Source organism: Heptranchias perlo, chromosome 1 (genome assembly GCF_035084215.1).
Source record: "Heptranchias perlo isolate sHepPer1 chromosome 1, sHepPer1.hap1, whole genome shotgun sequence".
NCBI classification, from domain to species: Eukaryota; Metazoa; Chordata; class Chondrichthyes; order Hexanchiformes; family Hexanchidae; genus Heptranchias; species Heptranchias perlo.
In genome coordinates, this window is record NC_090325.1 from 193441687 (window position 1) to 193456680 (window position 14994).

The window sequence follows — 14994 nt, forward strand, 5'->3', positions numbered from 1 at the left end:
ACCTTTTGCTCCTTATTTTTGTAATTTCTTGCTTTTTATCACCACAATAAGATCCTTGACTGGCACAAACAACAATATCTTATCCCCAATGTTGGCGCTTAATGTTCAGAAGAAAAACCAATTTGATTTTAACTTTTTAAATTGGATTTGTTTAAAATAACCACATCTTCTGGAGGGAAAAGAGGAGTTGGGGAAAAAAAACTTCTTGCTATGGATTGCAAACAAGATCTAATTAGTGCCCCATGAAATTATTCCATTTTTGAACAGTCAAGAGGTTTTCTGCACAGTGTCATGAAGGTTAATCTTTCTATTGGTATCTGCTTCATCACCACGCAGTGTCAGTGATACTGTTGCAGTGCATTACATTTGGAAACTGTTTCATGTACTGAATTTCAGTTAGTGACTACTGTATAATCAAAAGAATATTTATCAATGCCATCTCTTCATTAGACTTACTTATTCAAGTGAACTTCAGTGACTTCATTTTAGTACTTAAGCCTTTGTCCCTCCAATCTTTAAGGAGTAAAAAGCAAAATAAGGTCAGGACAATGTTTCCTAATGTTTTTGGCTGCCTGGACTATAACCTCCAGAATTGCGGGGTGTGTGTCTGTATTACAATGTACTTTAGTGAATTCACACTTGTGAATTTATGCGTCATTATGAATTTTTTTTAAACAATGACATTGATTTCTAACCCAGATGAAAGGCATATTTCTGGCTCTTATGACCAGTGCAGCTGCCAGGGTGGTAGAATTTGGTCTTGCCCATCAGTTGACCAGAAGTTAGTCGTCATTATAGGTCAGCTGAACGTTTCTCAACTTTAGTGATACCTAGATTAAGCAAACAAAAGTGATTGCTAAATTTTGTAGATTTTTTTTCGTTCGTGGGATGTGGGCGTCGCTGGCAAGGCCAGCATTTATTGCCCATTCTGATTCACCTTGACCACCACCTTGAACCTCTGCAGTCCGTGTGGTGAAGGTTCTCCCACAGTGCTGTTAGGAAGGGAGTTTCAGGATTTTGACCGAGCGGCGATAAAGGAACGGCGATATATTTCCAAGTCAGGATGGTGTGTGACTTGGAGGGGAACATGCAGATGGTGTTGTTCCCATGAGCCTGCTGCTCTTGTCCTTCTAGGTGGTAGAGGTCGCAGGTTTGGGAGATGCTGTTGAAGAAGCCTTGGTGAATTGCTGCAGTGCATCCTGTGGATGGTACACACTGCAGCCACAGTGCGCTGGTAGTGAAGGGAGTGAATGTTTAGGGTGGTGGATGGGGTGCCAATCAAGCGGGCTGCTTTGTCCTGGATGGAGTCGAGCTTCTTGTGTGTTGTTGGAGCTGCACTCATCCAGGCAAGTGGAGAATATTCCATCACACTCCTGACTTGTGCCTTATAGATAGTGGAAAGGCTTTGGGGGGTCAGGAGGTGAGTCACTCACCGCTGAATACCCAGCCTCTGACCTGCTCTTGTCGCCACAGTATTTATATGGCTGGTCCAGTTAAGTTTCTGGTCAATGGTGACCCCCAGGATGTTGATGGTGGGGGATTTGGCGATGGTAATGCCGTTGAATGTCAAGGGGAGGTGGTTCGACTCCCTCTTGTTGGAGATGGTCATTGCCTGGCACTTGTCTGGCGCGAATGTTACTTGCCACTTATGAGCCCAAGCCTGGATGTTGTCCAGGTCTTGCTGCATGCGGGCACGGACTGCTTCATTATCTGTGGGGTTGCAAATGGAACTGAACATTGTGCAATCATCAGCGAACATCCCCATTTCTGACCTAATGATGGAGGGAAGGTCATTGATGAAGCAGCTGAAGATGGTTGGGCCTAGGACACTGCCCTGAAGAACTCCTGCAGCAATGTCCTGGGGCTGAGATGATTGGCCTCCATCAACCACTACCATCTTCCTTTGTACTAGGTATGAGTCCAGCCACTGGAGAGTTTTCCCCGATTCCCATTGACTTCAATTTGACTAGGGCTCCTTGGTGCCGCACTCGGTCAAATGTTGCCTTCATGTCAGGGGCAGTCACTCTCTCCTCACCTCTGGAATTCAGCTCATTTGTCCATGTTTGGACCAAGGCTGTAATGAGGTCAGGAGCCGAGTGGTCCTGGCGGAACCCAAACTGAGCATTGGTGAGTAAGTGCCGCTTGATAGCACTGTCGATGACACCTTACATTACTTTGCTGCTGATTGAGTAGACTGATGGGGCGGTAATTGGCCGGATTAGATTTGTCCTTTTTGTGGACAGGACATACCTGGGCAATTTTCCACATTGTCGGGTAGATGCCAGTGTTGTCGCTGTACTGGAACAGCTTGGCTGGAGGCACAGCTAGTTCTGGAGCACAAGTCTTCAGCACTACAGCCGGGATGTTGTCGGGGCCCATAGCCTTTGCTGTATCCAGTGCACTCAGCCGTTTCTTGATATCACGTGGAGTGAATCGAATTGGCTGAAGACTGGCTTCTGTGATGGTGGGGATATCGGGAGGAGGGCGAGATGGATCATCCACTCGGCACTTCTGGCTGAAGATGGTTGCAAACGCTTCAGCCTTGACTTTTGCACTCACGTGCTGGACTCCGCCATCATTGAGGATGGGGATGTTTACAGAGCCTCCTCCTCCTCCCGTTAGTTGTTTAATTGTCCACCACCATTCACGACTGGATGTGGCAGGACTGCAGAGCTTTGATCTGATCCGTTGGTTGTGGAATCACTTAGCTCTGTCTATAGCATGTTGCTTCTGCTGTTTAGCGTGCATGTAGTCCTGAGTTGTAGCTTCACCAGGTTGGTAACTCATTTTTAGGTACGCCTGGTGTTGCTCCTGGTATGCTCTTCTACACTCCGCATTGAATCAGGGTTGATCCCCTGGCTGGTTGGTAATGGTAGTGAGAGGAATATGCTGGGCCATGAGGTTACAGATTGTGCTGGAATACAATTCTGCTGCTGCATTTCATTGCTAGTTCAAGTTATTGTAGGATTGTGTTGTGAAAAGTTTCAATTCACAAACTAATGTGATGTATTTGTAATTAGATACCCAACGAAAGGAATTAGGCCCTGTAAAGTTTTATTAAAGTCCCTACAATTATATTTTAAAAATCTTATCCTCTCAGGATAGATTATTTTTGGCTTAAATTTACTGGTCAGTTATATCAAGAAAGTTAGTGAAATTGTGCAGATTATGACTGATTTTTGGGGAAGAAAAAGTTCACTTTGCTAACTGCCGTGTGGAAATGGGTTCAAGATAATCCTAATTCAGTGCAGCCAGTACAGCATCTGGTCAGTGTGAAGTAGTCACAAGGCAGATTGGGTGCTGGGATGCATTGCGGAGGAGATTACAAGTCAGAGCAAGTTGTAGTGACGTTTTATAGATTAGCGATGAGGCCATTTCTGGAACATGGCTTGCAAATTTTGTCGTCCTAATTCAAAAAAGGAGATAGATGCATTAAGAGTTCAGAGAAGTAACCAGAATTGTTCCAGGCCTTGTGGGACTAAGTTAAGTGAAAAGGCTCAAATGACAATCTTTATCACTGGAGAAAAGACGACTGAGGGGCAATACTTTAAAGATCTTTAAAATAATGAAAGATATTGAAATACGCTAGCTGTTCAACTTGGACTATAAGCGTAGTATTAGAGGACAGAAGCACAAAACTGTCAAGCCTCAAGCAAGATTAGAGATTAGGCAACCCTATTTTCCTCCTCACAGGATAGTAAACATAGGGAACAGGTGCTTTGGGAAAAGGTGGCTGATTCAGGATCAGTTGATATTTGTGGAGAAGGGGAATTGAAGGTTATAGTGATATTAATAACACTGGCTGATTTTTTTTTTTCAGAGAAGTTAGGAAGGAACTTAATGCTCCTGAAAGGGAATCAAGAGTCCATGATGGAATGATCATGCAAGGATTCCAGATGGAATGGGTCTGATGGGATGCATGCGCTTTTCGATAGTGCTCTGTTGATTCTTTTACAGAGCAAAAGTGGATCTCCCATGCATTGCTCGTGATAAGTCGCAGATTATGCTGTTTTATAATGACAGGAGCATTGTATCGTATATTACATAATAAAGCCAATAGGTGTAAAGGGGCTGCGTTGAGGAAAGCTGTCGGCTGCTGACGTGAAGGTGTATTTAATGGAGTCTGGACACTTAAGGTGACAAAGTCCTATTGCTGTAAATAAGCATACTGCATTCATAGAAGCCAATAGCTGTTGCTAAAAGAAGTTTGTAGCCAAACAGCTGCTTCAAAATTTCCAGCTCCTCTGAGTCTTGGTCATCAAAGTCAGGGGAAAAAACAGGTAAAATTGGCTAGCTTCCTTTTTTAATACTTTTACGACGCTACTTGTTCATGGATGGGTTCCTTATCTGTTAAATTATTTTTTTTTAACTTGTTTGATCCAAATAATTGGAGGTGTGACACAGTTTTGCATATGGGATGCTTCTAAGTGATGCACTTCTAAGTGTAATGGATGTGCTAGATGAAAGAGTTATATATTACTGTAGATAGTGTTGTCCTTGGAAACCTACATCTTAATGGTTCAACTTCTGGTTTAACCTGAGGATTCCATTTGATATTTTGTGGACAATCAAGTTAATAAAAATATTGGTTTAAATATCCCATTGTAAATTAAGAATTTCAGTAGCTGAGTTAAAAATCAGAAGATGGTCATTAACATCCTCAAAATCCTAATTTGGCTGCTTTCATACATAGCCTTTGACATTTCTCTCGGCTAACACTACAACGATGTCATGAGATTTTAGTATTGAATCCAAAATATTCAAGAAATATGCATAAATTTGATTTTTCTCTTGTATCTTGGAATTTTTAAGGAGTATTTCTGCTTTTTATTTGTTGGGGTCATCTTTAAAGAGGCTTAGTAATTCGACTTATCCACCACATTCTGTCTGGGTCTTGGTTGTGGTTATACTGTAGTTACCAACCTCAGCTGAGTAGTTAGTGTCAATTCACAGGCAGCAGCACCATGTTTACATTGCCTGACTGCAGCTAGGAGTAAGCACCACACATGTGCTGAGACACACAGCTATGTTCCCAGGTACAGAATTTTAAATGTATTGCAAGTGTTTGCTTTCTCAAAATATTCATAAACTGAAGCAGAGCTAACTTAGTGTCCCAGAGGTCTGAACAGTGTTGAGCTAGCCTTTAAAATAGACTTGATACGCACTGGGTTATAATTCTATGCACTGTCGAACTGAAATAGTGGGAGGAGGTCTTTTCCACAAGACATCTGACACTGTTCACCTCCAATGTGAATTTGGGATCTGACTTTAGAGCTATACTGTTGTTTTGAAAGCAGTGAAAAAGTGTCACTATAACTGCACTATAATTACATTAAAAAGCTAGGAGTACATATTTTAGTTATCTTCATTAATTGAGCTCCTTGAATACATTCAACTTTGTTTCCACCTTGTCCATAGCACTGATGCTGCTTGTCTAAGTCCCTAATGTCATCCTCTGTGTGACTGTGATCGTGGCATTATCCCTCCCTCTCCTAGGCCTTTTGGTATAGCCTGTTACTCAGTTTCTCCTGCAACTGTCCTTGTTTTGTTCCAGTTCCACCTGCCTATTAGCACATCTACTTTGCCTTCTCCTTGGCTCCTTCTGACTCCTCATGTTCACACTGAACCTCAGCAACATTTTCCATAGTTGTAGGGTCACCTTAACATATGTATGCTGTCAACACGCTCCTCTAACTCAAGTACCATCTTCAACTTCACAACCACCACTTTGCTGTATGACTACTTGTCAGAAGTTTAATCGTGAATAAGCCAAAATTTCCTCCAAATGAATGTTGGCAAGAATGAGAGTACCCTTTTTGGTTTCTGCCAACTCCACATTGTAGCCTCCAATCCCATCCCCCTCCCCTGCTGTTTACTCGGGGCCCAGTGTCCAATTTGACCAAGCTGACCTTCAAAATCAATGTCCTATTGATCAACAAGACTGCCTATTTCTGCCTTTGCAAAAACACCCACCTCCAGCCATGCCTCACCCCCATCATTTAAACCCTTGTGTGCATTTATCAGCTCTCTGCTCTCCTGCGCCAACATCCTGAGCCCCAACTCATCTGAAACTCCACTGCCCACATCCTGTCCCATACTGGAGGTGTGTCTGACATGGAGCCTGGATAAAATACAGCCCACCAGCTCCTTTTGTCAGGCCTGCAAGGAACTTATTCCATTGCTAACCTGTGCTGTTCCATCCTCCAGCACCAATACTTTTTTTTGCTCTGCGCTTGTCTACAAAACGATTTTCAGTTTTGGCTGTGCTTCAGTCCTTTAAAACTTCCTTGATCTGCAGTACTGAAAACATTGCTTCCCTAATCAGGGAACGCAGTTTTTGTATCAGCTAGGAATTGGCCTTAGCAATCCTTCAGGCCTGGGAAGTTTAAACTGAAGGTCCCAGTTTTCAAGCTTTAGGAAGCGGGAGGGCTTGATTTTTTTTCTGTGTGGGGGATCATGCATGTTTTGTATATGGAGGCATCTCATTTTAACGTTTGGGAGTTTCATTTTATATGTATGAGGGGCTTGCATTTCTGCGTAATTATATATGACTTACTCACTAGTTTTGACCTTGCGTCCGGCCCCTGCTCCAAAAGGTTGGACCTGCTATGCCGCACCCCCCCCCCCCCCCGCCCCCCATTTATCATCCTGTCATCAGCCTCCATTGCTTTTCTACCCCCACTTCATTGAATTCAAAATTGTTCATAAATCGGGAGGGCAAGGCTGTACTGCTGTCTGTGCAACCTGAATGCCAGCACGTGCCTTCTGCTCCTCCAGCTCATTCCTCTTTCCTTCCCCTGCTCATATCAGCCTTTCATTCTGGAACTCCCTAAAGCCCTCCGCTCTGCTTTGCTATCGCTCTCCCCATTTTAGAAGCCTCTTTAAAACCTTTATATTTTCGATCTCCCCTAACTACATATTTCTGGTTAGTGCTTGTATTAAGTGCCTTTGGATGTTTACTACCATAAGAGCTATATAAATGCAAGTTGTTGTTGTTGAAATTTTAAATAGCTAATAAAAAAAAATTGATCCAGATTGAGAAACTAACTTTGGAGCCAATTATAGGATTAGCTTCAAGGATTTTGGCACAATAATACAAAGACAGACACTTCTCACCACCTGCCTATATCTTGAAGATCAAACAGTACTTTGCATTTGAATCATTGCCAACATTACATAATACCTGAACAGAGACAGAGTGCGTAAGCAGGAAACGTGAGTTTTATAACGTTAATTGGAGGGTTACTATTCTAAGGGCATGTTTAGTTCTAGATTTTCAACGTTAATTTTTTTTTTGATCGGCAGAGTGAAATATTGGTGCTGGAGGATGGAACAGTGTGTTAGCATCAGAGTAAAGTTCCTCAATACCCCAGTCAACAATGAGCTTTATCCCCCAACTCAGCACTTTTTATTCCATTACTCTGCCATTTGTTTCCCACATCAGTTGTTGCTGCAGCTCCTCTAAACAAAATTGCCAATTAGGGGCAGTGTTTTTGCTGTGTGGTTTTGCCAACATCCTTGCAGTTAATCCTATAATTGGCTCATTAGTTTCTCAATCTGGATAGTCAATTTTTTATTTAACTGTTTAAAATTTCAACTCAACAACTTACATTTAAATAGCACAGGGATAGAGACTTTTCAAATTCATTGCGTGTAAGATCCTAACAGCTGTGCGTGAGAGAGAATGAGCGGACTTTCAATCCATCAGAGTGAACAAGATTTAAGTCAGGTCCTGTAGGCTCTCCCCTTTGATATGTTAAACTTCTTAAAATATTTTGGTTATGATTTGACCAGATTACTTGAAATGGCACTTTGTTTGTGCACTATGCTTTAAAGAGAAGAAACAAGGAAAAGATGATACATGCACATAATCAAATAGGCAATTCCATAGTGAACCCGGGAAGAGAACTCGACCTAAAATTGTAAGCAGCATTTCCTACAGCTACTTGTACATCTAACATTCATCTAGAAGCCTGCTCTCTAGTTCTGCATGCTTCTCCGATTCTAAATTTTCATACTAAAAATCCTTTTTTTAAAAAAAAAAATAAACTTTTTTAAACTTGCTTTGAAATCTGGCTGTGATATTGATTACTTTAATGTTTGTATGAAATTCCTCTGTTCACTCTTAACAAATGCTTGAATCTTAGTTAAAACACGAGAAATTCCTTGCAAATATATTAATTCACTTGTTGCTAATGTTGCAGTCTATTTTCAACACCTTAAGTCAGTTAATAAAAATTTGATGCCCATTTCAGAATTCATTAACTGACTTCACTATTTTAAAAAGCTGTTTTTACATAATGATGTAAGATTTACAAATAAGTACTATAGTTTGCTGTTAGGTTTGTAAGTTTGCATGTTTGTAGGAAACCTTAGCATCTAACAAATTAAGGTAGCATTTCTATCATTCAAATACATAGCTGGCTGTGTTTCCTCTGTACTTATTTACTCCGAGGGATTTATTCTGTGATTCTCTGATCAGTAACATTTGAAAATAGCACTTCACAAAAACAGTGGATATATAACTAAATGAATAAGAGGCTTGCATTTAGCCTGTTAAAGTCGCATTAATAGTTTGGAGACCATCTTTACAAATGACCAAAATCCTTGTTTTTTAATTGAGTCCTGAAAACTGCCTGTCATGTTAGGTCACTGTGAAAGTGGAATGTGAAGTGACCAGGGTAAATGGTATCATATTGTCACTGCTACTGTCAAAGAAACCTTTATATGTGCATTGACTTTGGCATGAGGACACATTCATACTGAGTTTGTGTAAGTATAAAGGGTGACTGGCTTGAAACTCATGTTCACCTGTCAAGCATCCTTTTGCACTGTTCTGTGTTGTGATGTTATGTAAGGCAGTTGACACCTAGTGCTGCCTGTTAGTAATGGTGAACACCGGAATACAGATATTGTTACTTTACTGTGGATGTTATAGCATAAAATCTGATTGCATACATGTGAGATTAAACAAACTACAGTGTAAATAGGTGCCAGCACTTGTGGATATAAATACTGAGTGAGAAAATGTAAGATTTCTAATATGTATTTGTTTAACCATTGTACATGCCTGTTGCAGTATTCTTCACCTAATGTGAAGTGACTTGTACCAAAATTAGTCTTGCCTAAGTGGCAGTTAGTTGGCAAAATAACAGACATACCAAATTACACATCCAGATTTACAAGTCGTAAAAATATGGCATACCCACTCGTGTAACCAGTTTAATAGTGTTATGTTGTTGCATTTTCTAATTAAGATGTAAAAGGTTTAATTTTTTTTAAATATATTTTCCACAGTTTGTTACCAAGTCCACTAGTGCAATAATAAGTGCTACAGGCGTGCTGCAACAGGGCTTAGAACAAGATCAGGAAATTGTACCCTATGTACTTTTCTCCTGAAGGTGCTGACTCTTAGGGTACAATTTCACATGCACTGATTGACATCTTATCCAAGTGGTCATTTTTGTGTGAGACTTGACCATGAGTTTCAGTAGACTACTGAGGGCATCAGAGCTAAGCCCAACCCCGTTTTCACTGACATCCACATAAATTTCCAGTAGGTGGTCAATGGATAGCGACTAGAGGTGGGAATTATTCTGATTTCTCCCCCCCCCCCCCCCCCCCCCCCTGCCAAACCACCAACCCAACCACAGGAGCACTAAGACTAGTTGTAGTGCCTTGACTTTGGCCCAGCTAACACTCAAATTGGGAAATTGAACCTGCAACCTTCTGGTCTGCGTAGTTTAGAACTCTACTGGGTGGTGCCTTTATGCACTGGGTTATTGAAGCAGGTTGTAATTTTATAGGTTTGTGAAATTTAAAATGATTGAAATGGGAGGAAGGGAGGAGTTTGACAGATTGCACTCTGGAACAACAGAGTTGAAGTAGATAAGTGGATTTTTGAATTCAGAGAAATTTGAAAATATGCAGCTTTTCAATTCAGTTGCCATTTGCAACTTCCTATAAAGCATGGGATGTTGAGATTTGAAAATATTAAATTTTGTTGCACGCTACCTGTTTCATGAAAAGGAACACAAGCTCCCTATTAAGAATGAAAAGTTGTTGCAGTAGGCTTATTGAGATTTTTAAAAATGGTAAGTAGTACTTCAAAAATCTTTTAAAAATTGGCCCTCAAATGTTGATAGCTCCCTCAGAAAATAACACTGAGCAAATGGGAGAAATGGAATGCAGTGTTTATCATTCTCTTGTAGATTTATCTTCACCTTGAATAAACCAGCTTTTCCTACAATTAGATGCTGGGTCTAACACCTTAGAGGTTGCATCATCTGTTTTGGCTGTGTACATACATTTACAAACCCTTCGACATATAGTCCCCTGTCTGCTGATATACCAGCACATTAGGACTGACAAATCCAGCATGATTTTATTGCTTGGATTCATCAAGTCTTTAATCATTCCAAACAACACAATCTCTCTCTTTGCAGTGCTCTGCTTTCAGGCATTGTGTGTTTTGCAACCTTGTTTCTTTCCTGTTGATTGTATATTATGTCAAGGGATAGATCTTGTGTTGAGGGTGCTTTTGGCCTTTAAGAACTAAATTTTAATTTTTTATTAACTTTTTTTTGTTTTACAGATACCCTGCAGGCCCAGCTGATAAATATGGGGGTCATTCCCACTTTGGTTCAGTTGTTGGGCATACATTCCCAGCATATAGCGCTGACAGAAATGTGCTTGGTTGCATTTGGTAACCTAGCAGAGATAGGTAAGCTAGGATACATCTTGGAGATTCAGTGGGTTTATGACTGCTGAAAACTTGTGTTTTGCAGCAAAGTGGCCTCTGATATCTTTTGGATCTTCCAAAATGCCCTTTTCTGCAATTTGCATAATTTCAATTCCATTCACTAATAAATAATTTACTCAGTGGTGAGAATGTGGAACTCGCTACCACATGGAGTGGTTGAGACGAATAGCATAGATGCATTTAAGGGGAAGCTAGATAAGTACATGAGGGAGAAAGGAATAGAAGGATATGCAGATAGGGTTAGATGAAGTGAGGTGGGAGGAGACTCGAGCAGAAACATCGTCATAGACTTGGGCCAAATGGCCTGTTTCTGTGTTGTAAAATTCTATGTAATCATTTTAGGGGAAATTTAGGGAGGACTGCAGACTTGTAAAAACATTTAGACAGGCCTTTTTTTATTAAATATTTTAAAGTGCAGTCATATATCTATAGTCTATTACTATCAGTGCATCAGTTGCAGAGTAGTTCTGCTCTTGAACTGTGGTTTAGATGCATAATTGGAGATAAATTGCTAAAATATATAATTTTCAAAAATGTTTTGTATTCATGAAATTTATAGGACTTTTACCATGTTTACTTTTCATTATTAGACCAGGGTAAAAAAGTGATCAGCACTACATGACTAGCAAAATTAAAACACCATATTCTAGGATGGCCTGATACTCTTTAATACATTTTTCTTTGTCCCTTTTCATTACCATTTTTTTACATTATGTCTGTACATTTTAATTTAATAGAGTCCAGCAAAGAGCAGTTTGCATCAACTAAGGTTGCGGATGAACTTGTAAAACTATTCAAAAAGCAAACTGAACACGAGAAGAAAGAGATGATTTTTGAAGTCTTGGCTCCATTGGCAGAACATGGTGAGTATTCTTTCAATTCATGAGACCATTATTTTTGGTACATTTTTTAATAGAATAAATATTAATTCATATGCAAATTATTTAACAACCACCTTTTTGTAATTAAAGACACTTATAATACTGTGGTGCTGTAATTCCAACATATTGGCCCTTGCTGTCTAAGGCACTTCCCAGTGTAAGTCTCATGACCAAGTTGTTCCTGAAACAGTGGAGACTCACTTATGGGTCACCAAGTCTGCTATCAGAACAGCCTGTTCCATGGAAGCGATTGGCCAGCAGTAAACTTCAAATGTAAAATTAGGAAACCTATGCAGAGGGCTCATTCTACTGTAGCTCTTTTGAGACCAAGTCTGTACTAAGCCACAATGTAAAAGTACTGTTAATCAAACTACTGTATCATTTGCCTGTACAGAGGTTGGCTTAATTGTGGATGATGTGCACTTGTTTTTTTTATATAGTTTGTTTGAAAGTTTCTCTCATTGATTTAAAAATTGCAGTCTCCCAGTATGTTTTTGCTGTTTTGTTGAACTGGTTTATGTGCAGCATTTATTCACTTTGAGGAATATCCTCAAATACAAATGTGACATTCCAGGTCATTGGCTTCTAAGCGTCACTTTCAAGATCTAGGATTTGGTGATTCTGTAGTTTCAAGTATTTCTGGCCTCTGTGATCACCTCTTCCAGCTCATCCAACTCCTTAGACCTTCTCTACCAAACTTTTCAACTTAACTGGTGGACAGTGTTAATATGTCTTTATCGCGGTCAGGACGCAATTCCCTATGTAATTAATAAACTACCAGGGCCACACTGGAAAGAAGGTTTTTGGGGAAATAGCTGAATAAAGCAACTTATACTTGAATGAAAATCATTAAACAAATAAAATGGAAGATACCCATGCTAACTGAACTGGTTTATTGCAGGAGTCACAAGTAGCTTTGTCATGTCAGTCCTTCTGCCTCGTCTGCCTGATCAGGGGTTCAACTGGATGTTAAAGGTCCCATGGCTCAATTTGGTGAGAACACACAGATCTTGCTCCTCTCCAATTTTCTTCCTCAACCAGCACTGCCAAGAATAGAAATTAACAGAAAAAAATTGGAATGCACAGCCGGGTCATTCAGTATATGTAAAGAGAAAGGGTAGGTTATGACATCTCAGGTGTGCACCTTTCATTGGAACTGAAGCCTGAAAAATAAACAAGCATTTTAGTAAGAGAGAAATGGGGAGAGAATTAAGATGCACCAATCACAGAGTGGAAGTTTATGCGTTAATTGACCTGCAAACTGCTTAATAGAAGGCTATTAGATTGCATACAAATCATTAATGAGATGACGCAGAGATATAAAAAGGACAGGGGACTGTGCGGATGGGTGAAGGGAGACAGGAGAGCTCCGCACAAACGGACCAGAGAAAAACACAATCTACAAATTTTTCCAGATCTGAAATTAAAACAATGCAAATGAATCAGTAGATCAGTCATTTGCAAAAAGAAATGAAAACAGGCAGACAATACCGGCTTGCACCCCTGCCAACTCTTTGCTCTGACAAAGGGTTTCCACCCCTATGTCAATTTGTCTTCCCCCTGCCCTTCAGCCACCAACAAACCCTCCCCACATCACTGCTGTGGAGAAAATGGAGGATATGGATAAGGTCTGAAGTTACTAAATTCAGTGTTCAGACCAGAGGGTAAATCACTGCCCAGCAGAAAGAAGTGATACAGTTCCTGAAGCTTACTTTGAGCTTCATTGGAACAGCCTCAAAGATCAAAGATGGAAAGGTCAGAGTGGGTGTTTGAGGGCAGGTTGTGGCGAACTACAGGGAAATCAGAGCAACACTTGCAAACTGAACGGAGATGCGCAGCAAAGCTTTCACTTAATCTGTGTTTAGTCTCTCCACTGTAGAGATTGCACAGTGAGCAGCAATTGCAGTATGCTATGCCACCAAAAAAATTAAGTGGTCATTGTTATGATCGCTGTTTCTGGGAGTTTGCTGTGTATAAAATGGCTGCCCTCTTTGCCTACCTAAGTCATACAATTCATAGTAAGTGAAGTGCTTTGAAATGTTTAAGACATACCAAAGTGCTATAATAAATGCAAATCTTTATAGTACTCATGCTCCGTAATTAACTTACTAATGCAAATCTGAAAAAAGGGAAGAAATTTGTTCATTTTTGCAGATCCTTGTACCAAAGATACTCTTAATCTGTATTAAAGTTGACAGATGTGCTGACGACTTCACTAAACGACTGACAACTTCTCTAAAAGAGAATTTAATGTGCAATTTCATCCAAGTCTCTGAATGAACAAGAAATCCATCAGCACTTGATTGGTTGGAGCCGATTTCCAAAATGTGTCCAGTGTAGCTGCTCATCCTAATTTGCTGATTTGGAATTTTAAAAAAATCTATAGTTAATCAGAGTTGTAGGCTGACAGTTTTTTGGTTATTGGGCAAAAGTACATTAAAGTCTAATTTAATATAATTGTTAATATGGCATTTATATTAGCATAGCAATAATGCCATCCAAGTTTTGTATGTGCGGGACTTGCTGTTTTGCTAATAAAAATTAGGGGATATATTTACAGCTTCTATGCAGCGTACAGTTTAAAAATAAAAGCATGACTGACAAAATTTTACTTGGTCCCAAGTTTTTACATACAAACCTGACCCCACAAAGCTCCATTTTTGCATCACCAGAAAAAGAAGTCACTTGTAGCACCTGATCACATCTCTCCGAATCATGCCATATGCTTCACATGGAATGAATGGCCTTCTGCAATTACTGTTATAGGGGTAAATGCAGCAGATATTTTGCACATATCAAGATCCTGCAAAGAGTAATGAGTTGAATGATCAGTTAATGTTTTATGATGGTAGTGGTGATTTGAAGAAGGAATATTGGCCAGGATACCAGGAGAACTCCCTGCTGAACCACTGAAACAGGTAGAAGTGGTCTTAATTTAATGTTGCATCCGAAAAGCAACATTTTAGAAAATGCGGCACTGCAGTGCCAAGTCCTGGATTAGGGCTTGAAATTATAACCTTGAGACAGCAAGAGGGCAGTCAGATAACAGCTTAAAACCATAAAAGATGCAGAGACTAGAAACTGACTATGAATAATTACTTCTTCCAAGTATTGACTAGGGAAGACTTGAGCAAGATGCTCTCCCCAAATGGAGATAACGAAAATAAAATCAATCACTTTGATATAAATCACCTTGAAAACTGCATCTGGTTTTGGTTGCCGAAGCATAAGGGAGTCATTCAAAGGCTGGAGGCAGCACAGAAGCGCCACAAAGCTGATCACTAGTGTCAAAGGTGTGAGTTATGAGGATAAGACTGGAGAAATTGGGGCTTTTCAGCCTAGAAAGGATAT

General features: G+C 40.1%; 1 protein-coding gene across 4 annotated transcripts in view; it reads left to right on the forward strand.

The window, feature by feature from the left end:
• The window catches only part of rap1gds1 (RAP1, GTP-GDP dissociation stimulator 1), an 89902-nt gene that overhangs the window by 45592 nt on the left and 29316 nt on the right, over positions 1-14994 (forward strand). For all 4 annotated transcript variants that reach the window (XM_067994495.1, XM_067994496.1, XM_067994500.1 and 1 more), the window contains 2 exons: positions 10595-10723; positions 11500-11625. In XM_067994495.1, the coding sequence (XP_067850596.1) occupies positions 10595-10723; positions 11500-11625 (255 nt within the window). The remainder of the gene's footprint in view (positions 1-10594; positions 10724-11499; positions 11626-14994) is intronic.